Source organism: Columba livia, chromosome 7, assembly GCF_036013475.1.
Source record: "Columba livia isolate bColLiv1 breed racing homer chromosome 7, bColLiv1.pat.W.v2, whole genome shotgun sequence".
Classification (NCBI taxonomy): domain Eukaryota; kingdom Metazoa; phylum Chordata; class Aves; order Columbiformes; family Columbidae; genus Columba; species Columba livia.
In genome coordinates, this window is record NC_088608.1 from 25,905,306 (window position 1) to 25,920,430 (window position 15,125).

Sequence of the window (15,125 nt, forward strand, 5' to 3'; positions counted from 1 at the left end):
GCGTGGGTGTGCAAGGACTAAAAGAAGGACTCTTCAGTTGTACAGAAGCAACTACTAGACTTACATGACTGAAGGCTTTTTATGCCACAAACAACAAAAATTAAGAAGTGACCCTGCAAAAAAACATTTGAAGGGACCAAGGTTAATCCTGGAATGGCATCAAGAAGAGCTGGGCTCTGGTCCCCACTTTGCCACAGTTTTGCTTTCACACAGCACCAGGCCCTTCAGAGTCACTTGTTGCCACAGTATTCCCAGTTGTAAAATGGTGATCAGTGTTTAACCTTGCACTATCTGTGTTTCTAGCTAATAAAGCACTTTTGATATTAATGGCTTTTTGCTGGTAATTAGTACCCATAGGTTTCAGATGAGACTTACAGGCAAATTTTTTAAAACGCGAGTTATAATACTTGATACCAAGATGTGGTATCAAACACTTCGGAATTTCAACATGTCAAAGACAACACAAAACACCTGGAAAAAGCTTGGAGAATTCATCACTGAAATCTCTATTTCATGATGGCTGTTAGGTTGAAGATGATTACACTTTATACATCAAAACAAGAAAAAAAAATTTGAAATGGATCTGTTTCCAGGATTGTTACGGCAGCAATGAGAAGACAACAATTCTGTTTTACAGCCATGATCTGGAAGAAACATCAAGGTCTCATAAGAGCCTCAGATAGTCACTCCAGCATTTATATGCATCTCTAAATCCAGGTTTTATCATCTCCCCATCTCTAAATATTCCAGCTGTGTTTTATCATTTTAAAAGCCTATTTTTTTCTCTCTTCCTTGACCCAAGGTTATGCAAGCATCACGTCTGAGCACAGCAATAGACTCCTCTTTTCTGGCAAAGGGACAGGACTTGCTGCAAGAGATTTTGCTATGGATCCACCCAGACACCATTTGCTGGTGGGGCCTCATCTGAAGTACAAAGTCATTATGCACATTTTTTATCCATCAGCCTTTTTAAGCTTAAAAAGATAAGCAAAGACTCTTTCTCTGATCTTCCACTTATGGGGCATACAGTCAGTGGAGCTATAAGGAAAAAATCAGTATAACAACAGAACTACACCCCCCCCCCCAAAAAAAAAAAAAGCTGCTTGTCATGAAGTAGAGCTGAAACACTGCAGTGGCTTGTCAGTGAACCCCATGATAGAAATATCAGGGTATGGGAAGGTCAAAAGAGCAGCTTAGGAGAAGCAGTCTGCTTACTAAACCAGGTCTTTTCTCGCCTTCAACATTTAAAAACAGCAGCCTTAGATAGAGAGCCTCTCATACGCTTTGGCGTGTAAGTGAAAACTCTGGTTGTCTCACAGCATGGTGAGCCCCACAGAGGGACACTTGAACGTTGTAGATCTCCTTGTGGGAGTCAGTGGTCAACCACTGTTGCCCAACGTGTTTATGTCACCAAAAGCATAGATTAAAACAAACAAAATTATCCATAAATGTTGGCTTTCGGCTTAGTGTAAACAAACCAATAAGGGATTGAGAAAGTAGGCAAAAAGTTACTGAACACTGAGTGTCTCAGAGAAAAAGCCAATCTAAAATCACCTTAAAGGAAAACTGCAAAGACTTGTTCCCTGCTTGAGCTGTCTCCTCTCACAATGCCTGCTCCTGCTGCAGAGTCTTACAGGTTTGGTGGGAGCAGGATTTTTAGAGATGCGTTGTTTTAGTCCATTTTCCACAAACAGGCTGATGGAAAAAGAAAATGGAAATGAACTACTCAGGCAAGTAACAAACACAGTTTTTTTCTTAATGAGCGACTCAGATTTGTGTCTTTTTCCCCTTCCCCCTCCTTGCTTTAAATCTCCTGCCTTTCCGTGCTGTGGCACATTTGCTGTTGCTCTTGCTTTCAAGGTATTGCAGGAAATGTTATTTGCAGAGTTGAAAGGAAGCTGTCTCCTTGGACTGATCTGTCTTTTCCCAGTATCCCTTAACTCATTAATGTACAGGGGTTTGAAGGCGTTTTGTTATTGCACTTTACAGCCTTGCTTCTTTTTCTCGTGCTGTACTTGTTATTCCATGACAGGTTCTTCCCTTCAGAGAGATTTATTGAGACATTGTGTTAGTAAGTTATTCGGAAAAATTCCATGGTTTGACTTACAGGATGGTATATGTTGTTAATTCTCCAGGTGCAAAACCAGATAATACTTAAATAAAGAGCCAAGATTTAAAAGTCCTTTCTAGACCATAACTTCCACTGAAGTCAGAGGAATTTTGCTCAAGAATGGCCACAGGTTTTGGTCAACAGCATATTTTCCTTTCAGGAAATGTGATATGTAGTGCACAGGAAAGGTTCTCTTATCCTGCTATCAATTTAATTACTAAATTTCTTCCCTTTTTTTTTAAGATTACCATAAATGCTGCTAAAGTCTTCAAAGACCACCCCGCTCTCTTCTTATAACCTTATTGTTCTCCCCAGTAAATGTCAGTTGAAAAAATCACCATTACTTCTTGCACCACTAGCTCTGTTGAATCAAAACTGTTGCATCCAACACTGTTGTGTCGCCTCTGCAGTGGGGCTGCACGCAAAGGTTCTGCTGCCTGTGCTTGGGGGTCCAGGGCAGTCAGTAAGGGACTTCCAGTCCGCCTGCACTTCCGGTAACATACCGAGGGCCAGGTCGGTGGTGGCTTTTGCTCTTTAAAAAATGTTTCATCGTATTCCACAAGGCAAACTGTTGCTGGCTGCCCAAGCTCTGCCTGGGCTGGGCTGGACAGGCTGCCATGCTGCGAGTGCTGGGGCCAGACCGTAAGCGGGGCAACTGCAAGGCTGCAGGGCTGCTGCTGGACAGGCCTGGCAGCTGGCACCGTACAACAAAATAGCTCCATGCAGGGTGCCCCTCTCATTGTCTTTCTTGTACAGATTGAGACACAGGGGGGTTTTATGATGGGCCTTACTCCTGCAGCATGTAATATATCATCTATACCCTAGCCATGGGGGTACACTGTAAGGGCATATATAAAACATGCTGTCCCTAAAGCTCCTCTTTCTCCCTCTCCTATGGCATCACGTTGGTGCTCAGGCCCATGGATGTTTGGTTGTGTTTTTTTTTCCATCTAGCAGCTCAGTGCAATAGTGCGGTAAGAATTTCAGTTGTTCTGTTGGTTCCCAACATGTGCAATTACATTTGACCTTTTCATGCAGAGCGTTATACTTGGCAACAAAGTGCATGCTAAATGCCTCCTATGCTTTGCTGTATTCTCTCCTTTATCCTCCAGTGAGGACTGCAGCACTTTGGGCAAATCTCAGGCAAGATATGTGTGCACCCTCTACTAAATCTCAGGCCACTTGGTATGATGCTACTAATCTCCAGTTACAGCAAAGTTGGCTGATGGATTTTCTACAAGTTCAATGCCTATATTTCTGCTATAGGTGTTTTTGTTTTATTTTGCTTACTAAATAATCCGGGCTTTTGGGGGCAGAAAGGGTGTTTTGTACTAGTGCTAGGCCAAACACACTCTGTTTCAATTTTATTATGGTTCATTTGCTTAGTATATACTGACCCTTAGTGGTAAACTGAGATCTGAATTTCATTCAAGTTTCTAAATTTTGCTTTTCTCTTTAGCCCAGCTGTTCAGAAAATGGCAGGAATATTTGCTGTGCATCAGGATAGTCTACATAAATAGCCCATATTGTCTTCAACAGACATAATAGGCATGTTAAAATAATGATGACGGGTGTTATTGGATTTTCTGAAAGGAAGGCGGTGGGAAGAGGGAGTGTCAAAAGGTTATTCCAAAATGCAAAACAAAAACGTTGGCATTGAGAAGCAATACTCTCCATATAATGAGAAACAAATAAGAACTCAGTATCTGGCACTAACGAACACCTCAAGCTAATTGTGGAATGAGTATTAATTAGGTTTCCAAAATAGCATCTTTCTGAAAAGCAGCTGAGGTGTAATATTGCTCCTTATTAATCACAGCAATGGGACAATGTGAACTCTGCAAAAAATAAATGGTTTGCAGATGGCTGTGTGCATCTTTAATAATGACAGAAGAACACAAGTTACAGCTTTAAATGCCAGAAAGCCTTTCTGCATCTTCTCCTTTTCAGAGAGCGATATTTGCAGTTTTCAAGGCAGTGAGGAAAGTGTGTTGGTTTCTTATTACATTTTCCCTGCAGCATAAATTCTGTTGATGTGCTTCCCTAATCATGCTAATTATACTGCCATATGTTGCTCTCATCTTTCTTTTTCTCTCCTAACGGGACATAGATTCTCTCTTTTGAATATGTCATTTGTTTATTACATTTATCAAGGGTTTTAATGTTATATGGGACTTTTAATTGCTTTTTTAAACACTTAGCAGGTTGAATATTAAAAACAGACATGAAGGTCAATTATAAATAATATTTCAATTGCTCGTGCCATTTTTATTCTCTAATTTACTGGCAATATCAACTCTGTAGTCCTGCTCCTGTACCTGCTATTTACTTGAGAACACACACGTCCCCCAGAACTACACTGGCTGCAGTCACAGTTCTGCCCAACCCCAAAACACCTTGCAACTAACAGAACAGGGGACTTTCTTGGACAGGAATGCTAAAATAAAAGATGCATCATGTTACAATGCTTACCACAAACATGCTGCCATTCATTCCAGTTGTGAACTACTGGAGTACCCCAAACGATGAAGGTGAATGTTCCATGCCCAACTGGTAAGAAAAACAGACTTCTCTCTCAAAGGCACGAGGTCTCAAAGAAAAGGAAGCATAATTTCAATCAAAAAATGTAAGATGGCCTAAAGTTGAGTAGTGCTTTGTACAGAGATATTAGACCCTCAGAGCACCCTCCACTGCAGAATACAATCAGTAAACCAGCTGAATACAGAGAAAGCAAGAGACAACCAATTACTATCCAATTATCAAATTAATTTCTGGTATAATAATACCGTTCTCTTGGCTTTCACGGAAATGCATCATAGGTGAATTTGACCTTTTGGCTCCATGCATTTAGACAAAGATAATAACATCAGGCTTTATAGAAGTAAATGGCAAATACATGTTGTTTGATGTTTGTTCATGGTATTATGATACCAGTCCCAAAGTCTAACTCTAATGAAAGTCCTTCTTGCAGGTTCAGAAGCGTTGCTTGTAAGTAAGTGCATCAGCATTAGGCCTATGTGACGATGAGACAGCTTTATAACTACAGACCAAACAAAAGTGAAAAAAGCATCTATTCTGCTTGTGTTCCTCCTCAAGGCCCAGATTGTACCTACCGTTCTTATTTTGACCACCTTATTTATGTATAATTTTATGTTACTTCAGGGTTGTGATAATAATCTACACAGGATATTACAAATGCATAAAACTCATCAGCTTTAAAGTTCATATATTATGTAATTTGTCAAAAAATCATATTTAGTTAAAATATTATCTATCCAAGCTCAGCTAACGGAAAGTTCTCCAACAGTTCTCCACAAAAAGGCTATAAGCAAAGTACCTGCCTAAGCACAAGGGAATTATTTTGCTGCAGAGTTCAGCCCAGAACAGTTAAAACCCCAGGTTTTATATGAGATTTTTCACAAATAGAACGTTGTGCTTATGACTTGCTGTTTTGTTCCCAGAGGACTACTTAGACATTCAGTTTGATAAAACTTCTGAAAGTTTTCCCTGGGACATGGAAAAGGAGTCTCTGGAGAGCCATTAAATAACTAAACGACCAGGAAAGCAAAACGATCCCAGGCAAGTGGCCTAAATATTGGCATAGTGTGTTTGACAGAGGACACTCTTTTCCTCATAGTATTTAATGCCATTTCCACTCATCTTTCCATACCAGTTTTCAAGGATGGGATTTTTCAAAGAATGATATAGAAGTAGATGCATGCCACTCTCAGACAAACCTTTCTCTGCTAAACTATTATAAATTTAAATCTCTTTAAGTTGCTGTTGAAGAATGTTGGTTGTACTTACATCTTCCTCTTTCTCAAGTAATAACTGTAAAGCCAGCTAAAAATATACATTTTAGGCACTTACCGCTGGGGATCTTGATTTATTTGTCAATTTGAAGTTAGTTTGGTCAGAGTAGTGGCTTGCTTGACTTCCGGCATCTATACAACAGAAGAAGGTCCTTTGCGCATGTAGCAGGATAGCATCTGGGAAAAAGGAACTGCAAAGAATGAGATATTTATTTCCATCACATACCTTGTTGAGATTAGACACATGCCTAGGTCAACAGGTTTCTTTTCATGCATTTCCAATCTGAGTAGGCGGGTCCCTGTTTACTCCCCGCTCCGCTGAACTTGGATGAGTAAATTTACACCACGCCATGGAGGTGCCTCTGAAAGTTATACCCTTTCAAATTCTTACTAACATGAACAGTGCCAGTGACTCCATCAATATCAACTCATGGTAAAAATTTTGGGGGGTAAAATAATGTTCTATTGGTTATGGTTTTCTGTGAGGGCTATTGCAGCAGAAGGCAAGACTCAATTATAGAAATTGTTTTCAGGAGTGCTATGAGGATGCAAGTGAGCTTGTATGGCAAACTGGCACAGTTATGGAAAAAAATGTGGAGCCACAAGCGGGTGAAAGGACTGGAAACAATCATTAATGCCCTGTCGCTTTTCAAGGACAACCATATCCAAAAGAGTAAACATGCTTCAGAAAAGCAAATTTGTAACTCACACTCAGAAGCTTCACAATCCTTGCCCTCAAATCAAATTTATTTGGGAATATCATCATAGGAAACATGGACAAATACAGCAGAATAAAAACACAAAGTTGTAGATTGCCTTGTTGAAAATTAAATAAAAAATACTGGCTAGATTATAACCCAGAACAATATTACATTATGTATCTGTCAGACATCTCATGATAAAAATAGAAAATAAAACTCTTGAGGCCTAAGCTATAGCCACAGCTCCTCAGTGTGCTCAATGCAGGGGTACATACCCCTAATGCTGTGGGAGATATTGCCCCATGCAGCGCTTTGATAGTGTGGTCTTTACAGGTGACAAACTATTGTTCAGGGAGAGGCCCCCTCAAGAAGCCTTTCTTCCAGCCGAACACAAATTTCACCCAAGGTCAAAGCCTTAACTGACACATGTTGGCTATATCGGTCTTCTCCAGCAAAGAAAATTTCTCCTCATCCAAAAAACACACTAAGCTTTGGGTCATGTCCAGGTAGAAATCTTGCTAAGCATAAAAAAAAAAATAATAAAAAAACAACAAAGAAAGAGAATCAGCTGGCATTAAAGAAAAACTAAGGACTCCTTCTAGTAACATCTACCACAGTGATTAAAACTGAATACAAATGAAAAGAAAAAAGGATTATTTATACACAAATCACATGAATGAGTTCTGCAGGTAATGAGTGCGTCCTGTGAGAGGAGGAGCTCCTTCTGGTTTCTTCAGCAGGAGATCTTGGTGCTGGCTATAATAACAGGGCACCGAGAGCCCCACAGGATGCTCCAAGTACTCTGAAAAATCTCTTATAATTTCTGTTTGTATTTCCAGGAGAAAGTTCTTGCAGAGTATATATGGAATAGAGATAAAGAATGTAAAAAGAAAAAAAAACATAAATAAAATTCAACTATGGTGCAAGTCTGAAATTGAAAATACAATAAAAACATTAAATTCTGGTTGATCCAGACTCTGTCTCAGTGAATTATAAATTACAATGTTGAAAACACTCTGTAAGAAACAAATACCTGACTGGCCTAGTTTTTAAATATATCAGTCATCTTTTGTTCTTTTCAAATTTGGTGGGAACTACAGATACACAACATATCTGCAGTAAGGTCCCAAGTTCTCAGATCTTAAACAAGAAGGTTTTCCACTGTTGCAGCATATGGCAATTTACAACTAAAAATTAGTCTGATATGATCATTATGTCTCTTCTCTTGCCTTAATGACAGTAAGAAGCCAGAAGATGGTTTACATTTTATTATAAAGGAAAAAGAGACCAACATTCCCAAAAAGGATGCAAATGTGCACAGAGCGGTCCAGGCTACTAAAGGTTTGCTCAAACACTAGCAGAGAATATATAAATTCTTAACTCTTAGCAAAAAATATCAATTGCGTTATAACATATATGATACAATTTCATTCATTAACATTTCATTCATTAACTGCACTGTACAGAAATTTGTCCATGCTAAATACAAGCCCTGGACCAGATGCACAAAACAATTTAAATGCACTTTTTACAACCTATATGCACAAACATTTATTAAGTTAAAATTATGCACACTACTTGTGCACAGCGTGTATATGGCTTACATATTCAATGACAGGAATTCCACCTTTTGGCATTCCCTTATCCCAGGGCTCGGAGCTCCCACTGTTCCCAGCTCCATTTCAATTGTTCCACTGTCAGAAAAGAGATAGTCAACAGGTATGGCCGTGTTAGGGTCCCTCAGTCCAGGATGACTGTTTTACGATTCCTTCTTCACTTGGGACAAAGCATGCCCGTGTTGAGGTTGAGCCTGATGCCTGTTAAGCTCTGGTTAGATCCCTGAAGCAGCAGATGAACAGGACACAGGTCTCAACCATCCATTGGCCTCTGCATAGAGGGGAGAGCCACCACCTGCACGAGTCCTCTTCAGACAGAACCATGGCTGACTGTGAAGACTTTTTGGTCAGTGAGGTAATAACCACAGGATCCGAAAAGGAAAACTGGGTGTGCAGTGACTGGAGCCACCCAAGTGCCTACAATGCGAAGAGGATCACGGAAGCATCCTGACAGGTTCCAGCAGAGGACAATGAGGTTGGCTGCAGCTGCGTGGGATGCCTGGGCAAGCCAGGAGACGTCACATGCAGCTTGAGGAAAGCGGAGATGAAAACGGAGTCTCTTTCTGGGCACAGTTGAGGCTGGAAGGCTCATTCGGAGGCTTCTTGCAGAGGTAACTGCCTGCGTGCCCCATTTTTGCTGCCCCTCAGAGAAAGATGGTCTGGTGTTTTCTTTTAAAGAAATATATGTTAGCAAGAATTTTGCAGGATCAATCCTGTCACCTTTGCATTTGAGAAAACCATGCTATAAGGCCTCAGTGTCACCTTCCAGTTCTATCTGAGAGGCAACACAGTATTTTGCTGAATCAAAGCAATTTTCATGTATTCCTGCAGCTGTCTCTTCCACCCTACAAAACAATAAGCCCCAGCTTTCTGGTAGGGCTGACACCATTGCTGATGCCTTCCAAAATACTATAGGACTGAGAATATTTTAATCTTTAATACTGGATGCAATTTAATTGATTTAAAAGAGATATTTTGAATACTGATCTGTTAAACACCAGTTCTCTCCATGTGGCAGCCACCACAGTGGGTAAGAGTCATGATCCACGCAGGCTGGTCAGTCTAACTCTACAACTTCCCTGTACAGTCTGCCTATTTTTATTTCCAGATATTTTAAAGAAGCTAAAAAGTAGAACTTGAGTGTTGCATGCAGCATGGTTGCATGAACAAGTATCTATAATGACGTTTCATTGTGACTTTCCATTTCCTTTGTATGCCAGTAGCAATGACGCACAACAGCAATCCCAGTCAGATGATAAATGTAATGTTTTCACATGTCTCATGGTTAACTGGAAATATCTGGTGTCAGTGATACAATAATGCAAGGTCCAACTTTGGCTGTAAAAAGTATTTTGGCTAGTTTAAGAAAGCAGAATACAAGAGGAAACAGCAACAACAAATACAACTGAAATCTTGCAAGCTGTTAAGCGCCTTGAGTTACCAGCTCAGGGTTATACATTTTACACTTTCAATCATTTTATCCAATCACTCTCCACAGAAACAGGATGATCCAAGAACAAGTTGACAGATAACAGCCTCTGAGAGCATGGTCTAGGAACACCTAGAGTTCTTTTCTCCTGAAACAGAGGTCAAAGGAAAATTCATAAGCAATAGATTCTTAATAGTATTACTTTGAGTATTTAATATACCTGAATAGAGGATGTTTTATTGCATGACTGTTTAGTCTGACATTAAGGATTCAGAGATGTAAAAGTATTGTTTTTCCCTGCTTTATATGGAATGGCTTCTAAGGGGACATAGGAAGTGCCATGCATCATGTCCTCATTTCAAAATTTTGTAATAAAATCACAACTGGAATAGAACAAAGAGGATAATAATAGCACTAAGTGAGTTTTTATGGTATAAAACTCTCCCCATTATATGAAGGAAATGGCAAAAGTACCTGTCCTGCCTGAAATGTCAGAAGCTTTTAAGAAATAGCAGATCTAGTTCTGTATCAGTGCTTCTTTCTGCTCCGTGGCTTTTACTTTATCTTCTGACTTCTTACAGTGTTTAGGCTCACCTGGAAGATAAACAAATGTGACTAGGAACCTGAGTGAGGAAGTTAACTAAGTTAAGTGCAGTCCTGACAGACAGGATCTTTTCCCCCCGACTTTTTTAAGGTTAAAATGAGGTTTCAATCACTGCTTTCTTTAATTGCTTGCTCACCAGAGTAAGCAAAGGATTGTATTAACTAATCATTATGGGATATCCATAAGGCAAAAGATAGAGTGAAAACAGTAGATAACAGCATGATACAAAAATATGAAGACATTTACATGACCAAGTGTTAACAAAGCAGGTTTGGATTGTGTTTGTTTTATCTTCCAACTTACTGAAAGTCAAGATTCACCCTCTGCAGAGAAGTGCTGTTTAAATCCTCTTTAATTTAGGGTTTCAAACTGAAAGCTTCTCTCAGATAATGAAAGGTGACAGTGCCAAGTTCTAAGAATTCAATTAATTCAATCAGATAGGAGAAATGACACTGCGTGACACAAGCAGCTTTCAAACTAAGTCATACAACATTAATTTCAAACCAACAATCATAATATTGGGCTGTTGCTTAAACTATTCCTTCAGTAATTTTGAATGAGTACAGCTGAGGAAATTACAAACTGAGATACTAGACACAAGGAGAATGTAGCAAACTTACAGTGTTATTTACTAACTACATAGTAACTTCTCAGTTTTAACCAGTTGATTGAGTGATCCCACCAGTGATTAATAATGCTGAACTGAAAATGCGGAAAAGGAAAAGCACAGGGGTCTCAAAAGCAGAGCAGATGAGCTGGGAGAAGCATAAAAGTTATAAAAATAAAAATACAGGCAGGAGAAGACTTTTAAAAGACAGAAACCAAAGGCATGATCAACAAAAGGAACATGTATGATGCATGATATGAAAGGAAAACTGAAAGACAATGAGTTGAAGAAGAGGCTCAGATTTCAGAAAAGAGAAAGGGAAAAGAGGAAAGGGAGTTCATGAGAATGAGGAAAGAAGAAAATTCATAGCTACAAATTCACACATTCCTGTAAACTACTGATTTTACCCTTGTTTCACTGCCAGAAAGGGTGGCAGTGTGGGTACTGCTCCCTCTGTAATGCAGCCACCAGCAGACAGGCCATATTCCCCCAAGCAGCATTCTTCACCATCACCCTTATTTTACATAAATTTAGTGTGGATGGAATATAGACAACCAGTTTTCTAATGGATTCTGAAGTCTCAAAACTGAACTAACAAAAGAATGTCTCCAGATCTTTCAGCCTGCAGTTGGTTTTGGAGGGATTTAGCAAACCTTTTATTGTTATCCATAAAAGCAAAAAATGGGGTGTGGAGGGGTATGAAAGTAAAATCTATTGATCTACATTCTATACTTGTTATAGTATGGTTAGCAGAGTGTTAGCAGTGGGGCAGAAGTGGTTTGTAGAGGCCTTAAAACAAAAAATGTGTATGTTTAATTTTCAATAAAAACTAAACATTGAGTTTTAAGTCATACCTAGGTTTCTTTGTGTCAGTGCATCAGTTTTTGTTTGTGTTAAACTCTGCCTTCTGAATGGTTGCTAATGGCTGCTATCTTGTAATTCCTATCTTTTTTATAAACACATAGTTTGTTCTTTTACTAACATTCCTTCCATCCACATCCTAAGCACAAACACAGGCGCCTTCCTGTAGCACCAGGCTCCTGATTTACTGCTGCTCTGTTTAGCCACACGGCGTGCACAAGGGGTGCTAACAAACTCAAGGAATGCTAAGGAACCTGGCCAGAGCAATCTGCACCCGCTTTGAATGGGTGCAAAGGGTTCTACGCTCAGCTGAGCACCACAGAGCTGCCGCAGCACTGAACGGTCACTGGCATTTGTGTGGGGTGGGTGGTTACTGAATGCCACTTGCATTGCCATTAATCAGCTGGCACATTGTTGATGTGGATCTGTCCACTGCTATTTAACCTGGTTTCTCCAGAGGCTTTCAGCTGCTGACTGCTGATGACGTTGAATGCTTTGTAAACTCAGTGTACATATGTAGTCCTCTACTGTCCTATAAAGTGCAGTTACTGATAATTTGTTTTATCACAGATTTATAATCTCCTTTACAGTTTGATATTGAGGATTAATGTGGCTATCATCGTGAGTGAAAAGTTAAAAGTGTGCCAATTAGCATTTATAAATCATTGAAACATGGAGTTGTTTAATTAAACATAAGCAGTTTTTAAAATTAATGTTCTAATTAATAAATCACTTAGGAGAAACAGATAATCATCACTTAAGAGAAAATCATCTTATAATAGTTCCACTTAATTTTGTAACATTTAATTAAATGAAAGCGAGGTGATGGAAAGGACAAAAGCATTGTGGATAAAAATGACATCCATTCAAAGCTGGGGTTCTTGTAATAGTGACCTTCAGGTTCTCCTTCCGCACTGATCAGGACACAGGGCAGAGCTACTTCTGTTGACAAAATGTGATCGTCTGCAAGAACTACACCTAGAAATAGATGTGATGCAAGGAGAGGAAAACAGTCCCTTTTTGGTTTTTTTAATGGGGAACCCTTCACCATAGAACATCCAAACACTCAATGACAGTTCCCAAGAATGCAGACGGATCATCTTCCCATAATCTCCATCTCTGTTACAATTCAATAGCTTACTCACAGAAAACTGAGTTTTCTGCTTTTTATAAAGGCCAGAACAATGACAGATTACCTACGAAATTTCAATCTGAATAACTATGTTGTTTTTCTTCTTACTTTCTATCTCATTCTCCCAGCCTCAGTGGCTGAGGTGCTCACTGCCTTGCCCCAGGAGTCAGCAAGCACTCTGTACATTGCTTTAGCCTTCTGCTCCCCATCCTCAGTAAAGAAAGTATAGAAGTAGGAAAATCTAGCATGGAGAGTACTATTAATGTCCTGGTAGATGCACAGTGCTTCTTAGCATACTCAACTCCAATTTGGAAAGCAGGGAAAAAAATGTAAGGTCATGTTTACGCTGTCTTCTGCTTAAGTGCCATTCCATTGAAAATATCTGACCTTTGTTAACAAAGTCCTGTCTGGATCCACTGGCCACCAACGGAAGTGCAAAAGTGAAAAGTGGGGATGCCACTGATGCTGTATCTCCCCACTGTGCTGAGCACTACTGCATCATACACAACACACTTGTTCTTGTGCATCTCAAACCACTTACACACAGCAAAAGGAGAGGGGGGTGAGGAGAGAAAACAGAGACTGCTGTGCTATTTGTAGTTATGGAGCTTCTACATACACTGCAGCAATGGAAACTCTTGCAAAACCACTAATATTAAGTATCTGCAGTTTAAAGGATTTTCTCCATTTAGAATAGTAAATCATGACACCACTGTGAAAAAGAAATATGAAACATTTTAGCCTGAGTTTTCCCTTTGCTATTGAATATTGCAGACTATGCCAATACTCAATGCCTGCATCGCCTTTCTTTTCAGTTATTTTTAACATGGGGGGACAATCTCTGCAGAGGGACTTAAAGCTGCTGCTGAACCCCATATTAATTCATTTCATCTCAAAGAGCCAGGACCTGAGTCTCACCCTGTGTTTGTAGAAAGTGTCCTACTCCAGCCTCTGCACATTGCAGTGATGTAAATACCTGCAGTATACTCCCTTAATTGGCAGGCACAGAAAAAAAAACACCATATATAATTTATTTATATAATTGATAACATAGTTGAGAAACTAATATTAGATCACCCCTGGGGTTTATTAGAAGCATTAAGTTCTGTGAAAGGGTTTGTGCTGACTTAAAAATGATAGTATTTAAATAATATATAGATAGATTTCTCACTACATAGTTACATGGCTGGTCTGTACTTAGGAAAGTTCTAAGAATATGATGACAAAGTCCCTCTGTAAATAATTTCAAAATACCATAAAATATTCAAAATATTTTTCTGTGACATTTAGATATTGGGAAAATGCGGGAATGTTATTAAATTTAAAGGATAAATCAAATTATTTGATGACAAAAATCAAAATGTAAATGATATTGAGACTGACCAATAAACTCTGCAGCGGAAGAAGGCTCAATGGAGATGGGCAAGGGAGATGTGCCCATGAAGCTCAGGAGATAGCAGAAGGGGTAACTGATCAGAGTTGTTGCAAGGACAGCTGACAATCTCAACACAAAGGTGAGCAGAGCATGGTCTTTGGTTCAGATAAGCACTTTGGTCAGCTGAGTAGATCCACTGACTATACCGCAGTTGAGGGGATCAACCAGTGATGTTTCTCCCGTGACTGTCTCCTTGAGTTCAGCAGGCCAGCATGGAGGGAGTGAACATGTGGATCAACTCAACATAGGGTATATAAACTAATCAACTAGGAAAATAATGTTGAAGAGAGAGTTGGTATGCCTTACTGGTGACTGGTGAGCATATTCATGAGACAAGTAATGGCGATCACATTGGCACTGTGATTAAGCAGCATATTGCAATTGCTCTATTTTGCTAAGTGTTAACTACATTTGTAATGTGTTTTCAGTATATTTTGCATCACTCTGCTAAATCAGAAATTCCACGTAACATCAACTATCTTCAAACAGGAAAATCTGATATTAAACATTACATCCTTCACATGTGGAATATCTAAAAAAAAATGGTCAGAGAGTATTGGACTCTGACATCAATGTGCTAAAGAAACTAGACAAAACACTCATTGAGCTCTCCATTTACCAGGGTATTTCTCTATGCTGGAAAATGACACAAATAATCACTGAAGGAGATGGATGAGAGTAAATTCAACATGCCACAGTGAACAGAAGTTTCACATAAAATGACAACTAGAAATGCCTTCAAATATCAGATGCCTTTACAAACAGCACCTAACCAATATCCTTATTCTATGTGCAGTAGCAGTCTACTAAAAATCTGT

The 15,125-nt window shown here is 39.3% G+C and overlaps 1 protein-coding gene across 11 annotated transcripts in view; it reads right to left on the reverse strand.

The window, feature by feature from the left end:
• Positions 1 to 6,651: 6,651 nt before the first annotated feature.
• PDE1A (phosphodiesterase 1A) overlaps positions 6,652 to 15,125 on the reverse strand; it is a 169,716-nt gene continuing 161,242 nt past the window's right edge. For all 11 annotated transcript variants that reach the window (XM_065068912.1, XM_065068913.1, XM_021282556.2 and 8 more), the window contains 2 exons: positions 10,143 to 10,262; positions 6,652 to 9,816 (listed from right to left, as the gene is read on the reverse strand). In XM_065068912.1, coding sequence (XP_064924984.1) covers positions 10,186 to 10,262 — 77 coding nt within the window. In that variant the 3' untranslated portion in view covers positions 6,652 to 9,816; positions 10,143 to 10,185. The remainder of the gene's footprint in view (positions 9,817 to 10,142; positions 10,263 to 15,125) is intronic.